Source organism: Melanotaenia boesemani, chromosome 18 (assembly GCF_017639745.1).
Source record: "Melanotaenia boesemani isolate fMelBoe1 chromosome 18, fMelBoe1.pri, whole genome shotgun sequence".
Taxonomy (NCBI): domain Eukaryota; kingdom Metazoa; phylum Chordata; class Actinopteri; order Atheriniformes; family Melanotaeniidae; genus Melanotaenia; species Melanotaenia boesemani.
This window is the reverse complement of record NC_055699.1, coordinates 2,626,890-2,649,703: the sequence shown is the minus strand read 5'-3', so window position 1 is coordinate 2,649,703 and position 22,814 is coordinate 2,626,890. Positions and strand designations below refer to the sequence as shown.

The following is a 22,814-nucleotide window of genomic DNA, read 5'->3' as shown; positions in this document are numbered from 1 at the left end:
CACAATGACTGGACTGGAACTAAAAGACCTTCAGAAAGTCTGGGGGACTACTGCTTTAAAAGATTACCACCACTTTCTAAAATGGATCTGCACATTATTTTTACATTTCTGGACAAATAAAAGCAATCTGAAGATGACACATTTGACATTTGGTGTGGTGGGAGTCATTTGCGTTTTTCTAGACAGTTGTGATAGAAAACTACCCCTCAAGAGCTTGTTTCTTGGTGAGACTTTGCAAACAGACCGCCTATGTATCACTGACCAATCATGGTCTGCTAAACCCAATACTAATCTTCTGTTTCTTTAGCATAAAACCATAAGAGCAGTGCCAGAGGAAACTGCGAGACACAAAAATGTAAACTAAGAATGGCACAAGTTACATTCTGTTTGCAAAAGCCTAAAAGGAACAGAAAAAACTGGTGGATCACACAAACAAGGGCGATGCAGTTTGTGGAATTTGTGGCACCATTTCCAGAGGCCTACCAGATGTGGCACCGGCCGTCGTCAACCACAATAAACTACATATGTGCAGCGTGACTTCCTGCTGATATCATGTAGGCTGAAACCAGCAAAACAAAACCCACTATCCAATGACAGTCTTGCCTTTCAGCGTAAAAAAAACAGAAGATGTATTCCAGTCACAGAGATGCCACCACCGAGCAGACACACCCTGACCAGTTATAACCGGTCCTGACGCCAGTCAGCGTCTCAGCACTCTGAGGCTTCTCAGGCTTTGGGGACGGGAAGGACTGAAACAGAAGACCGGGATTAGAGTTGTTGACATACAGTCCAAATTTTTAAAGGACTTTATTCACACTATGGAGAAGTGTGATAATATTTAAGTGGTACCTTAAGATAATTTCCTTTTTTTTCTCCTGATTTAACACCTTCCATCTTCACTTAGCAGAACCCAATACCGGCCTTGAGGGGCCTCTGCTAATCTCATATCCAAGAGCAGTGATGAAAACACGATAATGATTCACCCCTGAACAAGACGGAAAGCAATAACACCCCAACATTCTGCAAAGCTGGGAGTCCTGCCTCTGTTATTCCTACAAAGATGCTCTTCTTTATGACAAACACATTAAGACCTTCGCTCGGGCTCATCTGGAAAACACACCCAGGCACAGATGAGATGTTATTAATGGAAGCAGCATTCATGTTTAGTAGTGGAAAACTAGCTAAATCATTTGGATTCCTCAGACAGGCTGTGTACATTTTATCTCTCAGAACATCTTAAAACCTTAACAAAATAAGAAGCCAAAAAAAAGGGGAGATTTCATCTGACCTAAAGGGACTTAAGCTCATCTTGTAGACTTTGGTACGGCCACAAAAAACACACGAACGTGGGGTAAATGTAGCAACGGAAGCTTGGAAATTCACATGAGCCAGTGGGGAAATAGTCAAACAAGGTAATCAAAGCTGAGAATTCATTGTTTAGATTATTTTTTGCTCATCTAAAGTATCATTGTCTAACCGTCTCTTAAATGTACTTTTCCAGCATGGCTGGGGTGGTTGTCATGGAGACCGAAGCCACCAATAGAATCCTGGTGACCTTGCGGTTGGCTGAATGCTCCTTCACAGGATATTGCCTCAAAACCTGAAGGAGTGTGAAAATGCCTTTTCTTATTCCTTTCTCGTTTCTTCTTTTCTTCTTCCATCTCTCTGCCTTCCAGCTGATTTACCAGACCTCTCTTTCTCGCCGTGACTCAAACCCTTCAGCCTTTCAAGCCGCATCTTCCTCCATTAAGAGTGAAATCTGACCTTCAGTGTATCTTGAAAGGATTTTTGACACTTCCAGCACAGTTTGTGCTAGAGGAATAAACACAGACTGCAGACACAAGAAAGACAAAAGCAGAGGAAGCGCTCCTCCCACTTCACATCCAGTCACAGGAAATCGATTCACTTGTAAGTTCAGCTTGGTTCTAATCTATGTGATACCACATGGCTGGAGCTCTTTGATTTGTCTGAGCGCTTAATGACTTCATTGGATGAGCGGCTGGATTTACCTGCACATGGCAAAAGCCTCATGCAACACAGAGACAGTCTACTTTACTATCCATGTTCATATGTCAACATCAATATATAACAGAAGAAAACTAAATAAATAAAAAATAAAACCAAGTATTGCACAAGTATCATGATGGATCTAAATGTTTTTAAGTGTCTACGGGGGGAAATAAAGACAGAATTTGGATGAGCCTGATAAACCAATAGAAAGAGGTACGGATACTTCAGAGGGTTGCATACTGTGATCATGTGTGTGAAAGTGAGAGGAGAAGTGGGAAATGTGGGGCACCATCCTTCACAGCTGTATGATCTGCGGTATTCGTGTCTGTGTTTATTTCTGACCTGAGAGATGTGGTTGATGGAGGACTCCATGCGCCGCAGCTGCGAGGCCTGAATGTCCAGCAGCTGCAGGACATTGTTGGCTAAGGCATTGATCTGGTAGGCCACGCTGGCCAGGGACTGGGTGGTGTAGGCTTTGGTCTCCTCCAGTGCTTTCCTTTTGTCCTGGGCCTGACAAGAGAGGGGAGAAAAATGACGTATCAATAAATGAATCCAGTTCCTCTTAATGTCTCATGACATTTGCATCCATCTTCTAGCCTGTATTAAGGTCAGGTTTGGCTGATTGAAGACAACAGATTAGATCAGACATCCAGTTGTCCCCCCTGACTCTCATTCCTCAGATACCTCGACTCCCTCTGGAGGAATTCAGATGATTTAACACATCCTGCAACCGCCATACTGAATGCTCTAAGAACAGAGTGTAAATATCTCCCAACATTTCTAAACCAAATCATAAATCATTCATTTCCCTTTAATAAGTCAGAAAGTTTGGTCATATGTAGCTAGACTAAATATTGTTATATTGTGATCCACAGCAGGGAGACTTGGCTCTGGTTGCTCTGGCTTTCTGAAGATCAAGCAAGAAGAACCGGACCAGCGTCGTATGGAGTGATAAACCTGCTCCAGAACCCAGTGTGACATAGTGTAGACAGAGACCTAGAAATTGCTCTCTAAGACGCCTCAGAGTCACCTTCTGTAAAAGATTATCTCTGAAGCGAATCTGGAAGATCAGCGTGACTTCTGCACGGAACGAAAACAAAGTTACGCCCGATGCTGAAGGAGGTAAATGAACAATAACTGGGTTTAACGATACTAACGTGATGACTTCCCGGTCGTGTGTGACTGGTGGAGTGACGAGTTCAGCAGCGTTTACTTCACGTTACATTACAGCTGAGAAACACCAAAACAGTTTATTTGATGGATAGTTTCGCCATTCGAACATAAATGACTCAGCATGAGGTCGTCATGCTGAGTCATCAGTGTGCAACAGATCATAAAAGAAACCGTATTTAATTACAGACATGTTTTTGTTTATTTACTTCCACTGTTTACGTCTCAAACAGCAGCTTTTCTGTTAAAGGACAGCTGCAAGTCAAAACCAGCAACATGTTTTTTCCTGTGTTCCTAAATTCTCTACTCTAGTTTTAAAAAAATTTCATGTCTTGTAGCCTTTTCCATGTTTTTCTTTCAGAGAAATCCAGAGGTAATATGTAGTATTTATTTATCATTTTCAGAGCAGAGGGGATTTTGTTTGAATGGTCACTTTACTTTTTTCTAGATTATCGTGTTTAGTTTGCTTTGAAATATAGAGATAAATAAAACTATAAGACCTATAATAAGTGTGCATGTCATTTTACACATTTGGAGGTTTTGAAAGAAATTAATAATCATAATAATTGTAAAACTGTGATTATTTCTTTGACCATGATTGTACCAAGAACATCTATAATAGTGACGTCGCTACAGAGCAAAAGGAAGAGCTTTGACACGTCCTTCAAGAACCCAGGAAAACTATTCCTAAAGACCACTTCAAGCTCATTTTGGCTTATATGCTGTGTTTCCACTTAGGTCATACATATTTCCATAAATCCCTGCACCTATTCCCATTTTCCTGACAATACGTAAAGAACTGAAAGCAGAAACATACTAAACAATCTTCTTTTTGCCTCATAATTATATTAATAAACTACTGTATTTCAGGCTAATGGTCCTCCATGATTGTACAGAAGAACCTAAACACTATAGGATGCAACGTAAGAACCGACAGCATTAATGAACAAACACGTGCCCACCACATGGTTGTTTTTTTAAAGACACCACACTGTTTAACCAGATACCCATCCCTTAGGAGGCACATCCCTTTAAAAAGTATAGTAAGAGAGCTGTGCTTCAACTTAACCGTTATCTTTGATCTCCTTAAGCCCCGTCCTGGGGCAGGCAAAAAGGAAGACCTGGAGGGGCAATGCTGGTTCATTAGGCCACAAGAAGACACAACCAGATGATCGATTCCCCCGTGGCAGTGTGTTAACTACTTCAGAAGCAATCCGACCTGGAGAGCTGCTTTCTGGCTAGCCTCGGCCGGGTGAGGAGGTGACCATTTCAGCTGTGTTCCTCTTAGCAGGAATCAGAGCAGCAGATGTGTTGAGCGGTAACAGCCTCAGGAAGGAGGGGATTCCTCCGGCAGGCTCAGAGCAAAAGGCCATCTGTTGATATCACTTAATCACTCGTGCACACGCAGACACCCGTGGCAACATGCACAGTACTGTACACGGTGCAACAGCTGGATGAAAACAGGAACAACAAATATAAACCAACGACATTATATCAATGATAGCAATTTAATAAACAGCCCAGGATGCAGTTTTTGCTGTATAGTGTGCAGAACTACAAGCTTTTCTATGCAAGTCAGTCTAAAGATCTGCATTAGAAGTGTAGTCTTTGGAACAATCCGATATCCAATCAGTGTGCCAGCGATCTAGCGGAGTTGTAAGGGTTAATGGTTAAAATCCCCTGAAACCCTCAAACAAGCCATCATGCAGTCCAAGTGGAAGAACAGACGGGGCAATGAACAAACAGCTTGCCTTGCACCAGCTATAATATGACTCTGAGAAGAAAGAGCAGCCTGAAGCTGTAATTTAAATCTGAAGCTGTTAAAAGAAGAAAACTAGAAGCACTCAGAGAGCACAGACCTCTGCCAAGCTATAGGGCCACTCACCTGAGAAAAGCCCCAAAAGGCTCCACAGCCCACCCCATGCCAACACTATTATGTATACTTCAGCTTAACGTCACTATTTCCAGCAGGAGAGATGCCACATCTTATTTAGCATGCTTGACCCTGGACTCAAACCCTTAAACACCAAGATATAGCAGCAGTCTGGGTCAGGAACAATCTGGGTTAGCTGTTAGTGTATGCAACATCGACCATGTCATCTTGTTCTTTATTTTTGGGTTAATTATTCTGGGCATTATCTGTTGATTATCTGTTATCTCCCAATAGCTAAGAATCCTCCTGGATCCAGATGGGGATCCGGATCCCCCCCAAAATCTAAATCACTTGTTTCTTATTCCATTTGTGTGATTACCTGAACATTTAATGAAAATCAGTCCATTACTTTTTGATTTATGTTGTAAAACATGGACAGACAAACCAACGCTGCTGCAAACATAACCTCAGTCTATTAACAGAAAGCTCAGCAGAAACAGCCACCACAATGAAGTCATCACGATTTGTCGAGAAGTCGTCACGATCAGGCTGAAACTGGCCTTTTAGAGTTTACACGAGCCTCAAAACAGCCGAGCTGCACGGCACAACTTTAACGCATTTTATTAGACCAAGGAATAAATAGATTTTACCCTTGTGTTTTTTATAAAGTCCTCTAAGCTGCATCAGCTGTTGGAGATATGATGTGAGGTCAGCAGAGGAGGGGGGCAGATACAACACTTTATGGCATCAGTGTTGGCCGTGCTTAAGGGTCTCCTGCTCTAGTTACTGTCCTACAACTCCCATTCATTGGTTTCTGCATCAGATCAGATGTCGGTTCGCAAATCCTCAAACAAACTGGATTTGCTGTTCGGTTACCAAACAATCTGCGTTGACATCCATCTTCAGCAGTACGGTAGTTATTCAGACAAATGAGGGCTAACGGTGCTGAGACGTTTGCCAGGAAAGGAACAAAGTGTGTGCTTGATCAGTGCCAGATACCGGCAGCACAGAGCTGAGTATACTCCAGCTCAGCGGGAGGTGCAGAGAAACTAGGTGAGCTCTCTGAGAGCTTTCACGCTCCTGGGGCACTTTATCTCATATTTCTGAGCTGAGTAATGACTGAGTGGAAGACTATGGAATATCCAGGCAGTAGTAGACAGGCTGTCAGCACCTCAGCTGGGTTATAAAAGGGAGAACAGAGGAATGCATGAGCTGCACATTCACAATAAACATGTAGCTGGGAGCTGAGGCAAGGGAGATCACAAAATCCAACAGCTACACGAACGAGCGAAAATCTGGTCACAGAGTGTTGCAGAAAAAAGAGGGAGCGCCTGCCAATGTACAGTAATCCATCCAGTCTGACAAGATAACGGCCAGAAATGCTTTTTAAAACAAGGTGCTGGTTTACGGCGAGGCCTGATTGGCTGCTCGGAGAGGGTTGGGGTTAAAAGGGGGGGTCGAACTCCTGGTAGTTCAGGAGACACACAAGCAGTTGATATCAGGCCAGACCTGCAAAACAGTAGCATAATAAGCTTTAAATGGTTTTTAGTCCAAAAAAGTACATTGTCATGTTTTCAAGTTGTTTATATTTACTTTATATATAAATTTACTTTATTTATATTCTATACATATATAAAATGTTTGTTTTTATATACCTTTATATTTATCTGAACAAAAATACTTTTATTTATATAAAATCTAAACATGAGTATCTTTATATTTTAACATAAAAATATTTTTAATTGTATATGCCTACATATATTTTTATTTTTTTGTTTATTTTTATAGATTTTATTTACATGTGCATTCCAACAGGGATCTGGAAGTGAAAAATATGGTATTTCACATTATGATTGGAGTAACTTTTCAGGGTCTAGAAGTTATTTTAAATGTACATACGTGTACATTTCCACATCGGTGCAGTCGTACGACCACCTGAAGGGACTCGCATCGTAATAAAAACTGAAGTCAGAACTATTAGGTAAGAAATTTATAAAAAGATAGAATATTTTCTCCCTGCTCTGGAAAAGTTTTCTATCTAAACGATGGATAAAGTAGAAACTGCCGTTACTTTTATTTGAGAAATTTGAGTTAATGTCTTATAAGTCATTTTCACATTTACCAAATTCATTCCACTGTCCAGACTGAACCCTACGGCGGGCCGGTTTTGGTCCCCAGGTCATACGTTTGACACCATTGGTACAGAAGGTCAAGACTTCCTCCCCGAGCGTGGAAATGGCTCAGGGGTCAGAGGAGCTGTGGCTGACCCTCCACCCAAAAGTCTGAGCAGAACTAAGAAAAGCACATGACTAACAGAAGATGGAGGGAATTGAAAGACCGGACATCCACTCAAAAAGCTTCACTGACTCATCCAATCAAAAGCCCAACACTGGATTAGCCTGATAAACAGATCAGCTCCCACTTCTTAAGAGCGTACTCAAACACACCAAAGAAAGTTAGGGAATGTTCGGAATTCTGGGACTTTCAAGAGCTCAGGGGTCGGCCCTAACGGAGACGGGACCTGTCAACATGAGGAGCAGCTACGAGCAGAGCTGCCCAGTGCAGGGCAGAAAGATCCAGCTGAAAGGTCCTACGGCTCACATGGCACTTTGCTCGCTGGATGCATCGACCGCTGACGGCTGCAGAGTGGACGGAGTTGGATAATGGACACATCTGTGGGTTGTTGTATCGAGCTGAGGCCTGACGCCCAGCAGCTGATTGGCCGGAAGCTGGAGCTGATTAATAAGAGGTTACAAGACAGACGTGTCGAGGATCTGACGGAGCACATGATGCCATTTCCTGATCTTTTAGTTCCTCCTGCTGTAGCAAACGCTGATATATGATGAAGTCAAATGGAAGCGAAAACTCCAACAGGAACCGGAGACAGAAAGTCATTTATTATCCAGCGAACGCCTCTGGATGGAAGAAGTCTGCCATTTTTTTTACTGCTTCTTCTCTAGTTCCCAACTCATCCATTCCTACCTCACCAGTACTTTCATTTTAAGGTCAGAAGAAAAAAAAAGCCTAATTATGAAAAGCTTTATAAACAGAAAACAATGAAAAATGATCTCCTAAAGTTTCTGCCACTTCCAGCTGCTGCAGCCAATCATGTTCATGAATGAGCCACCTGCACATTCGTCTGTCCCTTAAAAATATCTTAGTGTAAAAAGACATTAATTTCTTTTTTTGTGTTTGTTTTTTAATATCTACCATCTTAATGAAAGAAATCCATTAAATATTCATTTTCTTTGTTTAAAACAGCCATGATGTTTAAGGGGGTCAGAAGAGATAACGTCTTATTCATGAGGCCGATGACATCCAACTACAAGCTGTACAATCTTCCTACAGAAGCGTCAGAATCAAGATGTGTGTTACCGTTGTTACCATCTCTTAACAGAAAAGCACATCATTACTATTTTTTTAAATAAATGGGATAGCAGCACGATTCATGTAGGAATCAGTAAAGTGATGTCTGATGAAGAACTGTGCAAAAATAGAAGCTGAAAAAGTGAACCTGATGAGTTAACAGAGGTAAATATCTCAGAAAGCCATCTGCTGATGTTAATAATCAATCACCAGCATCAGGAGAATTGAGGGACTGCCCCCAAATTTACCTTAAAATGCAGAAAGCAGCGCAGTCCGAGCCAGAATATCCCAACCATAAAACCTCCTCCATCTTCATGGAAACTACCAGAACCTTCATGATTCATTTCAAACTAAGAGCTTTTGAGATGGAATAAATCTTTTGAAATAAAACAGCAGATGTAAAACATGATTTATGATGATGTTCGTGTGGTTTTCTTAAAGTGGAGAGATTAGAGGCTCTAAAGTGGACGGTGCTGTTCTCGTGTATTTGTTAAATGTGCATATAATTGCTTGGTTTGAACGGTGTTTGGTTTGGAATCTGAGTTTAGTCGACATTTTGGTGGTCTTCTGTACTGCACATTTCTCATGCTGCAACACATAACTTTTCACCTTCCTTTCCTCTACAGTAAAGTCTGAAGGACCTTTGGATCCACTCACCAGGAAGCAGAAAACATCATCCACACCTTAAACTGGGACGACACACACCACAAGACAGTTTAAGTGAGATGGAAATGTTTAAGGAAAACCTGAAGCAAACTTCAACTCCTCCTTGAGAAATAAAGTCCTGGAGTATGACATGAATTGTTAAGTCATCCTCCTCCTCCTCTTCCTCCAGCAGGGCAGATGGAGGCTGAGTGAAAGGCCATAAGGTCTCCCTGACCTTGAAAACTACCAGCACACTATTAAAAGTTCCTTCAGTATGTGAGAGATGAGACTCAAAGGAGAAGTTTGCACATGGAGGAAAGTCATTAACCTTTATTGAATGACTTGAACTGGTTGGACCAGACACATGAGGACTGCGACGTATATTTAACTGGTAAACAAAAGCTTTTGTTTGTTTTTTTGAGGATTTCCTGTCTGCCAAGTGACACAAGGTCAATTATGTATTTACATTCTTCATAAATCCAGCTAAAAAAAGTCTAACAAAAAGAAACAGGCCAGTCGGAGCCAAACCGGCCCGGTCTGCTGTAGGGAGGCGTGACAGGTGGCTGAAAGCATGAATGGGTCTGGCTGGTGGGCAGAGAGCCGCCAGGCCTCTCCATGCTGCAAGGAAAACCAGGCCACTCTGCACAGAGAGGGGGAGAGGAGGAAGGACAGGAAATGAGGAATCGGGGCAATCCAGAGCTATGTTACAGAAAACTTCATATTTATCACCTTCAGGCAAGACTGGCCCTCTTGCAGTGGAAAAACTGGCAGGAATACTCCTGGGAAACAGCACAGAACAGCATAGCAAGGTTAAATGACCAGAAAGGACATGTCCGTTTCCTTTTTGGTCAAAACATTTATCTATGCACATCTGAGATGAGCCTACAGTTTAAAGCAGCTCATTCAGAGGGGTTATCATCTATTCAGTGCTATTCTGCGCCAGGCTCAGCTATGCAAATGGAGAAGAAGTGGCATCATGCTGGCTCAGCAGGCCGAGCCGCCAGCTCGCTTTCCTTCCCTGCTGTTTACTGCCTGCTTAACGCTGATACCACGTTTATACAAACTCTTCCTTTTTTTAAGTGCCTGAATAAGAGCACGTACGCAGTGGTTCAACTACAATAAATGCAATAAAAACTTCAGGAAATCTGTTAATCCACCCAAACCAAAGATGGACAGGTCTTAACTCAAACATCTTTTAAACTGTTTGATTTCTTACTCGAGGTTTTTATTTATAAACCATCAGTGCAACAAAAATAAGATATGGATCAATTAACCACGTAGGGTGCCCCTCTACACCTGGCCAACAGGACCACAGATGAAAACCAGACTTTGGCTAATTCTGGTTTACTGTTGTTAATATGCACTGTCCTGGTAAACAAATAAATAAATCAAATAAATCTAAATGTTTTTTATAATGTCTATTTACTGAGAAAAGATCTGACATCATCCTGTTAGAGAAATCCGTTTTATTTCTCCTGCTTCGCTGCATCTAAATATAACTTTAAAGATTCAGGTGTGTTTATGCAACAGAAACAAGTCTGGAGGATCCTGCTAATATCAGCCTGCAGAGGTCTGCTACACCTGCTAGTTTCAGTCCACTGTGTACATAAGAAAAGCTATAAATTACAATAAAGAAGTAAAAAATCTGCCTTTTAAACACGGGGTTGTACTGACAGGAAACAGGAACTAGATGAATCATTTACCGAAATTTGACCAAACATAAATGGGAATAAAAACTCAGCCTGAACCTTTTTTCTTGTAAATGGTTTACATATTTTTAAGGAATAGCTCTTCCTGACAGACTATCACAAGCTGTTATTTGGATGTTTTCTGCTTTTTTGTTCTGTTCTTTAGTAGATGATCCCACGTTACGTCGATAACGGTCTGGGCTCTGGGGAGGATCCACCACTCCATCAGACCTGTTCTGACTCTTTTTCAGTCCAGTTCTTGTATGATGTGGCTCAGCCTTTCGCTCCCATCCCTTCCTTAAGAACGGCTTCCTGACAGCCACTCCAGACCATCTCTGATGAGGCTTCAGTGTGGATGGGTCAGCTGAAGGTCCAGATGCATCTCTCTAGTCTGAGTTTTCTCTTTGTTGAAGGTAACACGCTGCTGAGAGATGCCAAGTTTTAAGCTAACAGGTTTTCGGGAAGAACATTGGTACAAACTGCAAACTCGTCCGTACTTATAAAACATCATCAGCGGAGAAGTACTGGTCTAATTCAAAGTATGCATCAAATGTCCAGATACTTGCTCCGCCCATTTTAGCGAGGTGAGGTGACTGGTGTGCACTTGGGGCAGCCGACTATCCCAGAATGCATTGCGGCACAAATGGAAATATGGCAGAGGAGAAGATTCACTACCGTTTCTGTTTTATTTCAGGTAATGTGGGTTCTAATTATTTTTAGGAAATAATATCTTCTAGCGTGGTCAGCTTCGAGGTGGAGCAGGGGTGCCCAGCTCCGGTCCTCAAGGCCCACAATCCTGCAGGTTTTTGATTTGTCCCTGTTTCAAAACCACCTGACTCAAACTGATGAGTCATTGTGTAAAACTTAACAGGCTGTTGGATCTATTTCATTTGAGTCAGGTGTGTTGAAACATTGGAAAATCTGCCGGACAGCGGCCCTCGAGGACCGACTTTGGGCACCCCTGAGGTGGAGCACTCCAGCAGCGCCTGCAAGCACTGCTCCGTTTATTTCCAACCCTTTTTAGCAGGTTTGTTTTGTGTGTAAACACATCAGGTCGGCTGCCGTTCCCAACGCAGGAGGAGCGTACTTCGATCTTCGGAAGACTTTCCTTCCGAGTCGGACCAGCAAGTACAAAGTCTGCACTTAGCATACTTTGGTATTGAGAAACTAACTTTGGCTTTTTTCATAAATGCAATGAAACAATTGATGTCTTTGCAACAGGTGATGCTAAAACTGGTTCTTAGCCAAGCTGTCAGTCATATATAGACTTAACTTCATCGCTTGAGTTTTTTAATGCTTGAATGATTCATAGCTTAATGTTAAGTGGCTTAACAAACAAACAAAACTCTTGAAGATAGCCAAGCACAAAAAGAGCAGCAAATTTCCAAAGAAAAACTTTGAAAGACATTTTATAAAGCCTGCAGAGCTACTGATTAAGACCACTTTAAAAGAAAACAAGGTTACTTGGAAGAAAAATATAAAGAATTAAAGGTTGGTTTCATGAAATCTCTACAATTAATAAGAACAGCACAAGCACAGCTTCCTCAGCGTGTCCGGCTTCATGGCCAGGTGGCCTACTTTGCATATGTGAGTCCTTGTCACAAAGGTTAAACACACTTGCATAATGCAAAAAAGAAAAAAGAAATCCTAGCACACACAGCTAAAATAAACAGGAACAAGTTTAAATACAAAATCCAACACAGATCAGAATCTTCTGCGAGCTCGAGTCTTGAAGTCAGACAGTTTGTGGCTCTATTATTTAGCCACTTCCTGACAAAGAGAGAAGGCATTTCCAGGGAGGCAATCTTTAGAGTCAGCAGGGCAAACAGGAAGCATAACTCTGGCCTGTCAGTGTGTCATATGCCACACACACACACACACACACACACAGACACACACACACAGGGTTGAAAACACTGCTGGACAAACAAAAGTCACTATGAAGTTTAGAATGAGGGTCAGAGAGCTTTCATTGCCCTCACCATCTGCTTCAGCTCGCCGAGCTGCACTACCGTCCACACTTAACACGACAGGAAAGCCTCTGTGACAGGAACACAGACGAAGAGAAGAATGGATGGAAATGTGAAGAAGGAGTGCTGAGAGGACGAGCCGATTCAAGCTGCGACATGTTGATAGGAGCGCTCTGAGTGCATTTCTATCAGAGGCAGCAGACAGAGAGGGCTTCAGAAAGCACCACGACACCAGCTCCTCTCACACAGATCCTGCTCCTGCTTCCAACAAGGGGTTCGGCAAACATACCAGGACAAAATCAAACGTACAACAAACTTCTTGTGCTTTCACTGGGAGCTAAATTTACATCAAATGCTGAAGGAAAACTGCATCATCCACCCCTGCTGCACCCTGTCCTCCACTTCATAAAGATGCCATTTAAAGACGCCTTTGTGCCTTTTTCTGGCACATTTTACAGCTTCTTAGTTTGGTTTCAGGTTATTTTTGGAACCTCTTCAGCAAAACAGAATATTTATCATTCTGGTATAAAAGCAGTCACATTTACAGACCTTAAATTCACCTACTGTCCCTACAGAAACTACACCAGTGCTCTGAGCACAAATTCTTACATGTCAGTGCTTGTGTTAGGGCTAGTTACTGATTTTAAATACATTTACAAGAGATTTCTTTTATAAAAAACATGGGCAAATAAACTACATTACCGGCTTTTTTAAGTTTATAAACAATAATTGATAATACACATGTTTTTTTTGGGATGAAAGGCAATTATTAAGCAACACTTTGTCATTACAAAAACACAGTTTTTAAGGTTAGTCTTAATCACAAGGGCAGATACACAAACTCTGCTTTAAAAAAAACCGCTTTAAATGAACAAAAATAATTTAATATAGAAAAACAAGACAATTTCAGTCCCACACAGAGACTTCTAGATGTCAGAAGGAGGCAGAGGATACCAAATCTTACTGACATCCGGAAATCTGCCCAAACACTGATAAGTATGTAGGTCTGATACCCAGCTTCACTAAATGTTTAACTTTTGTTATTCCAACTATAATTATACTAAATATGAGGAAAACCCAGGACAACAAGGTGTCACATCAGTACTTCAACACTGCCGTGTCATTAAACATTAACATCTAAGTTAACAAAATTCCCAACGACTTATTTTACTTAGTGTCGTTGTCCTGGTGAGAAATCAGACTGAACGCCTCAGTTTCGTGTTACAGCTGGCGGTGGGTGAATCCATGACAAGGAAACTCCCACATCTAGTTCCCCACACACACCGCGTCTATTTCACTGAATGATCAGCAAATACAGATGTTAAAACTGCACCGGGAAAACCAAACTGCTCCAGCATGGGAAAAGCTAGACAACTAAAAAGCTGCCCTGTGTCATCTGAGCTTCAGCCGAGGACGAGGAAAGAAACTAAATTACAGGGAGTCCTTGGGGAGTGCAGCTGGAATGGACACACCCTCTGTAGCTGATATGGTGGGTTCCTGTTAGAAGAAAAAATGCTTCTGCACCATCGCTGTTTGTAAGTCTGATTTAGTGGTGCACCACAAATGCTGCTGCCCTAAAATGCAAAGGGCAAAGCCAGTCAACGTTGTGAACATGCACCATAATAATCATCCACTAGTCCATCAGCTGCTAAGAAAAACTTTAAAACAAAAACAAGTGAGCCTGCAGAGATCAGAGCAAGCTAAACAAACATGAGGGGGGAAATGCAATATCTCCAACCTTTTTTTACCAACAAACAATGACTTTACACTCCTTTCTCTGTCTCACATTCTCACATCTAAGTTGTAAACCCAACACAAATATTCTCAATTTATGATTAAAAAACTGTCCTTACAGATTTCCATGTATACATTCTGCATTTAGAGACATTATAATAAATATAAAACAATGCCTCATTAATAAAAGCCATGCACTGAAATTAATCATTACAGTTTACCACCACTTTCATAGAATACTTCAAATATTTTGTGGTATATATGGTGAGTTTAATGACTTCTTGAAAAGTAAAAGGCTGTTGTTACTCAGCTAATTTTATTATAGACTTGTAGTTTTACTCACAATTAATTTACCACTAAAACAGGCAACAAAAACTACAACTTTCTTGTTGCTGGTTAATAAATCGATTATTCTCAGCGCCTGTTTAATGTCCTGCTGTAAAACCCAGGCCTCCCCATCTGTTTAGAGCCGATCCGGTCCCGTAATAAAAGTAGACACACCCTCTGTGTAAACGGGCTAAATGTGATCGATGGTGGGAACAAGCAGCGCTATCGAAATGTCCCACAGCCCTGAAAGCCCCGCCATCAAATCGTTATCCCGGCTCTGAGCTTCCCATGCCCCGGGTGGAGTTTCTTTATCCACGTTTCCTGTCCCAACAACCATTAAACTCGGAGCTTTTTGCGTCAAAAGGTGGACAAACAGCGATAACGTGGTGGCTAAGTCACTTACCTGGACATAATTGTTCTCGCAGTAGTCGGCTACTCTGGTCAGGTTTTCATAACTCTCTACAAGCGCTCTTTTACCGGCCGGAATCTCTTCCTCTAACAACATTTGTAGCTCTGCCATCTTACATCTCTCCGCAGAGCCTCCCTTCCCTCTGCCTTCCCTTTGATTGAAACAGCCACCAGACCAGCTCTGCCTCAGTAGAAAAAAAGTCCTTTGCCTGCTATTGTGGGAATCCTGCCCTCGATTTTGTCGTAACTTCAACACAAAGATCGTCTGTTATAATGAAGAGTCACTTAAATGTGAAAAATGCGTCCAACGTACAGCGCTCTCATGTTTTTAAACACTTAATCATAAAATTTTATTTTAATCTCTTTAAATTATAATTAAATTAATTAAACTAATATTTTTGATCTAACTGATATTTTGTGTAATAAATTTCCTTTTAAATTAACCTAAATGTTTTTCTGAATATAAAATAACAAGTACATGTCAGAATAAAAAATACAACCAAAAGTCTGACCTAACAATAATGTTGTACTCATACCTAAAATATTTTAAAACCTACTAAAGCAGTCAAGTGCTTACTTATTATTATTAATATTATTATTTTAGAAAAGTAGTTTAATTTGGGAATAAAATCATCCACGCCGAATGCAGTAGAAGAAGTTGTGGTACTCGAAAGAACAGACAGAGTGGGAGCTCTTACTTTAACAGCTTTTCTACATATCAAACTTCCAACTAAAGAAAAACCTTGGACTTTGACTAAAGCATTGTGGGAATTGTAGTTAAAGAAGCAGCGAGTGTTGCCTGTTTTGTGGAAAGCGTTTAAGTAACAGAACTTCTGATAACTTTTACATCTCAGAGTTTTTTTTCATCCATATAGTAAACATTTTGAGTACACTTGATCCCGCTTGCTGGGCTTGAAACCAGCCTGTATGTACAGAGAATAGCTTGAACTGACGAGGAGGATTGTGGAGTTTGTAGGAATTCAGTAGAGAACTACAATTCTCAGAGTGCACTTCTGCCTAGCTTTATGCTGTTCATGGCGTCTGGCCGAGAGCTAAGGACAAGTCGCCTTCTGACGAACAGATAGGCCGAACAATTTAACGGTACGTATGGTCGGTTCATTGCTGTTTTCCGTCAGAAGTGTTAAAAATATAACAGTTAGCATAAATAATGGCGTAATTGGAGCAGTGTCATACGCGACACCCTGTGTCCTAGATACGCCTCCTCTTCCAATTGGTAAACACAACAGATGCTATAACACAGTATCTAAGATATGCGTTTATTGTTTCACGGGGATTTTTGCGTGTCTACTGTCTGCAGGTCTTGTGTTAGTTGTCACTGAGTGACACCATGGAGGTGGAGAGTGTCAGCGTGGAGGAGAAGAGTCGTTTAACCCTGCTGAGGTTTGAAGCCGCCGTGAAAGTGATCAAGAGTTTACCCCCGGATGGTGAGAAGACACACAGGCCAGTCTGCATCCGTCTCTCGGGCCAGTTTTACCAGTTTAAAACAGACAGAAGACAGACCTGGTCAGGTGCAGCGCAGCAGCTTGCGCGATTTAAGTAATCCACTTTACTATTAGCCAAGAGAGTCTCCCTGTTAGGTAGCAGGAAAACAAACACCACACACAGCCTGCTTGGCATTAGGCCTTCATGAATTTGTCAGTAAATAAACTTGTAGCTTGTATTTCATTTTGTATGATCAAACTTTATTTCCTCAGGCCCCTTTCAGCCCTCCAATGACATGATGCTCAAGTTCTACAGTTACTATAAACAAGCCACTATAGGAACATGCAATATACCCCGTCCGGGCTTCTGGGATGCAGTTGGCAAAGCTAAATGGTCAGTATATTTCCTTCACACTTCTATCATTTAGTAGGAAAAAAAGGCACGGATTTTCAGACTGGAAAATCTTGTGTTTGTTGCATTGAATGTTCAGATTAAGGACATGCAGAGCACACTTTGTACTGGGCTCCAGTCTTCACTGATAAAAACTTAAACAGTGTTGTAACTTATACACATTGCAGACAAAGTTACCTTTTAACAACCTTGACCTCCAAGTGCAAAACAAGATACGAGAGGAGAAGTCTCAAGTTGGGCTTCAGGTGACCTTTGGACTCACTGAAATGTGACTCAGACGCAGACTTCTTACCTAGCGAAGGGGTGGTTGTAGTTTCTGGTGGCTGGTGGCAGCCTTTGACCCACAGCTTGCAGGAAGCACACTGACCCCAAATAAACCGGCTCTGTTGACAAAACTGGAACGCAAAGAAAAAAAAACTGTTTCTGCATGCATATTTTCTTTTTACTGGATAAAATAATGAAGCGGTGCGTTTTCATGCTTACTTTCATGGTGATAGGGATGCATGGAATTCACTTGGAGATATGCCGAAAGAAGAAGCGATGGCAGCTTATGTTAATGAAATGAAACTGGTATGTTTACAGCTTAAACTTGGCTTTTTTTTAAAAATAAATAATAATGCTCGCATGATAGTTCAACACTTTAATCTTAACTCCAGCCCAGTCTTTATATGTTACGAGTCTGGAATAAATGTTGTGATTATGGTGTGCAGATCTTGGAAGGCATGCCCATGACTGACGAGGTGGAGGAGCTCCTGCGGGTCCTCGGCCCGTTCTATGAGCTGGTTGACGAGAAGAAAAAGATCACGCAGATATCAGACCTAAGCACAGGTAGGGTTTGCCACCTCGTAGACCTTTTGCTTTACTTTGTCAGAAATATGGAGCTTAACCTTTACATTTTGCCCCTTGTTGCACGCTCAGCCCGTTTGACTCAGTTTGCTAGGCAACTGGAAGGCAAGTATGACTGTAAACATGCAGTGTTGATGCTGTAGTCTGGAATCTGTCTGGTGTTGTAGCTCATATGCTTTAAGTGCTTATTAGCAGATGTGATGTGTGTATTCTAATAGTGTTAACAGATGTAGCTTAGCATAAAAAAGGTTTCCTTTTGCCATCAGAAGTGGAAACTTTCATCTAATACAGATAAAACCAAACGTTATCTGAATTAATGAAAATTGTGTCTGAGATGTTCGTTTGGCTCCAAGCATCACCTTGAAATTAGTAGCAATCAGCTTCAAGTAAACATAGAAAATGCTGGTTTCTTTTTGTGCATATTGTGAAGATTTTTAAGGATTTATTATCTCGTCCTTAATGTTTTTTCTTCACAGGGTTTGGGACTATGCTGAATTCGGTCTCCTCAAATAGTGTCACAAAGAGCATTATTAGAAACATGGAGATGAACGGCACTCTGGAGACTCGGCCTGCCAGGCTAAAAAAGACGGAAGAAATGCAACAGGAGGATGAAGATGATGAGGAGGAGGACGAGGAGGAAGAAGAAGAAGAAGATGATGATGATGAAGAAGAAGAAATAATGGAAGTCAGAAAAGGTAACATAGTTTCATCTTTCCAAACAAGTGTGGAAACTATAAATGTTCTCAGGAGAACGTGGAGATTTTCTCATTATTTGGGGCCGTTTTTTTGGGGGGTTTGCTTTCGTCAGACAAGAAATCTGCAGCTTCACAACCAAAGAAGAGAAACAGGAGACACAAAGCACACCAATCAAACGGTAAACTGGCCAACGGCGTCGCCAGTCTGACAAATGGGAGTCATTCTAGAGCCGCCCTGAACAGCGACGACTCGCAGGAGGGCTCGGTCAGCGAACCTCTTCTCAATGGACACCACGCAGGTCGTAAAAACAATATGTTCCATTCCAGCTCTGTTGTGTTTAGCCTCACAGCATGTCCGCCCCCCAGCACACACACACACACACACACTCTGCCTGCACTCGTGTTTGAGTGTACCATGTGACCAGATAATCTGCTAAGCTTCATTCCCAGAGCTGCAGCAACACAACCCACTCTGAATCTTTAACACTTTACGCATCAGCAGCTCCTGGGACAGTTTCAGTCGAGTAAATTAGTTGTTCTCTTGATGCAAAGACTCAAATTAAGTGTATTCATGTTGCAGATGCAAGAACCAATCACCTGGCCAGTGACTCAGACAGTGAGGTCTACTGTGATTCTGTGGACCAGTTTGGCCAAGAAGAGGCAAGCCAGAGCTTCAAAAACACACAAATGGACTGTTTTGTTTATTATCCCACTGATAATGAATGTCACTGTGCATATTTTTCAGAACTCCGAACACAACCGCTCTCTGGACGACCTGGATGTGGAGGAGAGTCATGTCCTGGTGCCTGTAGAGGAGCTGCAGGAGGATGTTCAGGGTCCTCCCCAGGCTGTTAGGTGTGGGGGGGAGGATGGAGAAACAGCTGGAACAAATCTGCAGAGGCCAAGACTGAATGCGGACCAGTCAGGCAGCTCCTCAGTCCGGCGAGGACGGGGTATGCTTAGATGGGGCAGTTAGACCCTGAACCTTAGCTTGACTGTGTTTCAAGATCTGCACATATTCATATGTCTGTTTACTTTTACTTTTGTTTTATTTGTTGGAAAATGATTCAGTTTTGAGTAAAAAGTGTCTGTGGTCAGTTATATAAAGAAAAGTGTGCAGCTGTAATGTGTTAAACACACGTGAATGTGACAGTAAATCAGATTGTGATCTTAGGTTCCCGGTCTCCAGGCCTCAGATCTGGACCTCTGATGCCCACGCACAGCGGTGGACATGGCGACGGGGGCCACTGGAGAGGCGGGGTAGCACCCAGCGGGAGCCTGAATGAGCAGATTGTTGTGGCGCTGGCCAGACTGCAGGAGGACATGCAGAGCGTTCTGGAGAGGCTGCACACCCTGGAGGCTCTAACCGCCAGCCAGGTCAGACTCCTGCCCCGTCGTTCACTAACCTCAGAAACACGGGGGGGTGAACAACGGTCCTGATGGCATTTTAAACTTGTTGCTGTTTTACAGCTGAGCACACACTTTTACATATACTCAAAAGAAAACTGGAAGGAAATAGTTCTTGACTCTTGGCTATAAGCCATGTTGACGTGACCTTTTTTAGATGAAAGGGTGGAGATGGAGTGATATTTAAAATCCAGCTGGACAAATGCCTCTCTTTGAGGGCCAATATTTCTTTAATTATTAGATTATTTTCAGACCACTAGCACCCTAATCAGAAGGTACTGACATAATAATGTTGGTTATTAGCATTATAAGAGTGAATTTGACTCTTTTTGATGCAAGTTAGAGGTGTTGGTTTTACTTAAAAGAATACGTCCTTACTGGCTTTACGTTTCAGCTTCAGTAGCTGCATCCACATTTCGTTCACGTCAGGGCTAAAAGTAGGTGCGTTCTTAAAGTATTCACACAAATTTATGGAAATAATTTTTGGAGATGCTATCAAAACAAAGCAGCTGAGGCACATGTTTAACAGTCATATTAACTATTATATTGATGAAGACTGACCATCATCTGACTATTTAATGGTAATTTTCCACGTCAGTAACCAACCTGACTAAGTAATTACACGGTAAACATTTTTAAAATGAGCGTTTATATTTCCAGTGCGTGGCTGAGGCGTTTTAAAGCGGTGAGATAAGGGGATCGTACTTTGACTTGGTAAACACTCAGAGGGTAAACCTATTTTAATTTGAACTAAACTCTCCTGTTTCAGGCCAGATCAGTGGCGCTTTCACCTACTTTTGTTTCGCCTCCACTGAACAAGCGGAGTCAGGTAAAAAGTGAAAATAAAATCTACTTAACATTTACTGGGAACTAAAACCTAAATAAAACGTTTTTAAGTAATTTTCTAAATTTATATTCTTTCCTCTAGAAACCATCCTGGTGGCCTTTTGACATTTCACCAGCCAGTCTGGCCTTCGCTGTGATCTGGCCTTTTGTGGTCCAGTGGCTTATCCGTCTATACATGCAGAGGAGGAGAAGGTATGATTTTATAGAATGAACTTTGATCCCCACTATCATCATGTCATAATTAATTTAATATGCCTTTGTCCTAACAGACGCATCAACTGATCCAGCTCTCAGACACCCACAGGCACAGACGATAACAAGTTGCTTTAAAGTCTTTATTTGGGCGGCTAATGGCTCCCACGTCCTCCCTCCTCCTGCTTACACCCACAGACCAGTAATTGGCTTTTGCACTATGAAGAAGGCATCTAGAGTAAAGAGCGGGAGGAACTTGAGCCTCCGGTGAACTGCACTGCGGATGTGGAATCACGAATGTACGGGCCTGTGATTTAACAACCTTTTCAAGCTGATTCAGCTGTACTGAAATCTGTTTGCCTGTAAGAAACGGTTTGCGTTAGGAGGTTAAATCCACTGATGGAAATGGTTAGCGTGGCCGTAGATCAACCACAGAAGCTTCTCGGTTATTTCTGAAACTTCGGCTTTGTTGCACAAAATTTTGATGTTTTTATTAGCTGCCCAGAAGATGCTGCTTTAATAAAATGTTGTAATGACTGTAGTAAAGAGGTGAGGATTGAATGTAATGTACTGATTTGGAATTCTTTTTAATTCTAAGTTAATATTTAATGCATTTAGAAAGTTCCAATGAAGTCACTGTAGGCCACATTTCAGCTGTAAGTGAGGTTTTTGTTTATTGTCGTCTGTTCTGCTTCATATCAGTCTGTGCTTCACGCCTGGGTGGTCTGAGTTTTCACTTCTTTATTTTCCTAATAGAAAAAAGTGCCTCCAACATCATAAGGTACGTTTTTACTGTAGATGGCATTATGATTTCATGCATTCACATATTAGTGGGACTGTCGCAGGTCTGGACCAAATTACCATTAATCATGCTATCCAGAGAACCACGAGGTCGATATCTGATGATTATTATCGCTTGTTTGTGTTGTTTACGCTGTTGTTTTTCTGTGTTGTATCATTCTAATGTGTGACTAAGCAACATGTTTGATTTTTGTGTAAAGATTCTACGCGATGGAAATCATTTGCAGTGAGCTCTTTAAAGATTGTGTACAATAGCTGTACAGTTAAAATCAAATGCAATATTTTAATTGCATCTCTGTGTATTAATGTAGATAATTATATTTACAAAGGTTGGCTTCTGCATTAACGCTAATCTTTCCAGAGTTATGTTTTAATATAAAGTAAAGATTTACATTTTTAAAGAAGCGTACTAAAGCTTTCTCACCCTCTCTGCCTGTGCGTTGAGTGGGGTTTGCATGTGATAATCGCAGACTAAAATAAAGTTTTAACGAAGCATTCGTGTTCGTTTGCTTTATTCCAAATATGCTGGTGTTTGGGAAATTGATTAAATATGAAATGGATCAGTACAGGGAGCAAGCCTGGCTTTTACAGAAGAAGTAAACCCACATACACTCACCCACCAGTCAGCTAGTGACTGGTTAGACCCCCTTTTTCCTTCAGAACTGCCTTTATTCTTGGTGTCATAGATTCAACAAGGTGGTGGAAACATTCCTAAGAGGTTTTGTTCCATATTAACATGACAGCATCACACAGTTGCTGCAGGTTTGTCGGCTGCATCCATGATGAGAATCTCCCGTTCCACCACATCCCAAAGCTGCTCTACTGGACTGAGATCTGGTGGCTGTGGAGGCCGTTGGAGTCCAGTGAACTCATCGTCATGTTCTAGAAAGCAGGTGGAGATGATCTGAGCTTTGTGACATGGTGCATTATCCTGCTGGAAGTAGCATCAGAAGATGCTCCACTGTGGTCATAAAGGGATGGA

General features: G+C 41.7%; 2 protein-coding genes across 12 annotated transcripts in view; one reads left to right on the top strand and one right to left on the bottom strand.

Moving 5' to 3' along the window:
* abi1a (abl-interactor 1a) overlaps positions 1-15,408 on the bottom strand; it is a 50,709-nt gene extending 35,301 nt beyond the window's left edge. For 3 of the 11 annotated variants that reach the window (XM_041969014.1, XM_041969006.1, XM_041969003.1), the window contains exons 1-2: positions 15,187-15,401; positions 2,353-2,520 (exon numbers count right to left, since the gene is read on the bottom strand). In XM_041969014.1, the coding sequence (XP_041824948.1) occupies positions 2,353-2,520; positions 15,187-15,303 (285 nt within the window). In that variant the 5' untranslated portion in view covers positions 15,304-15,401. Of the gene's footprint in view, positions 1-2,352; positions 2,521-15,186 lie in introns of all 11 variants that reach the window. The other 8 variants (XM_041969010.1, XM_041969005.1, XM_041969007.1 and 5 more) reach the window with 6 other exon arrangements.
* A 765-nt stretch (positions 15,409-16,173) lies between these two features.
* On the top strand, positions 16,174-22,325 carry acbd5a (acyl-CoA binding domain containing 5a). The gene is made up of 13 exons (XM_041968264.1): positions 16,174-16,292; positions 16,510-16,636; positions 16,907-17,027; positions 17,543-17,615; positions 17,756-17,873; positions 18,368-18,586; positions 18,700-18,885; positions 19,167-19,246; positions 19,332-19,539; positions 19,761-19,963; positions 20,763-20,822; positions 20,922-21,031; positions 21,109-22,325. Exons 2-13 carry the CDS (start codon positions 16,540-16,542, stop codon positions 21,119-21,121), a joined length of 1,488 nt encoding a protein of 495 aa, XP_041824198.1. The 5' UTR covers positions 16,174-16,292; positions 16,510-16,539; the 3' UTR covers positions 21,122-22,325.
* Positions 22,326-22,814: the final 489 nt, after the last annotated feature.

Coding starts and splice junctions, on each gene's coding strand:
- acbd5a (XM_041968264.1), top strand. CDS start 16,540: ATGGAGGTGGAGAGTGTCAGCGTGGAGGAGAAGAGTCGTTTAACCCTG. Junction 17,874..18,367: donor GATATCAGACCTAAGCACAG/GTAGGGTTTGCC, acceptor TTTTCTTCACAG/GGTTTGGGACTATGCTGAAT. Junction 20,823..20,921: donor CACTGAACAAGCGGAGTCAG/GTAAAAAGTGAA, acceptor TCTTTCCTCTAG/AAACCATCCTGGTGGCCTTT.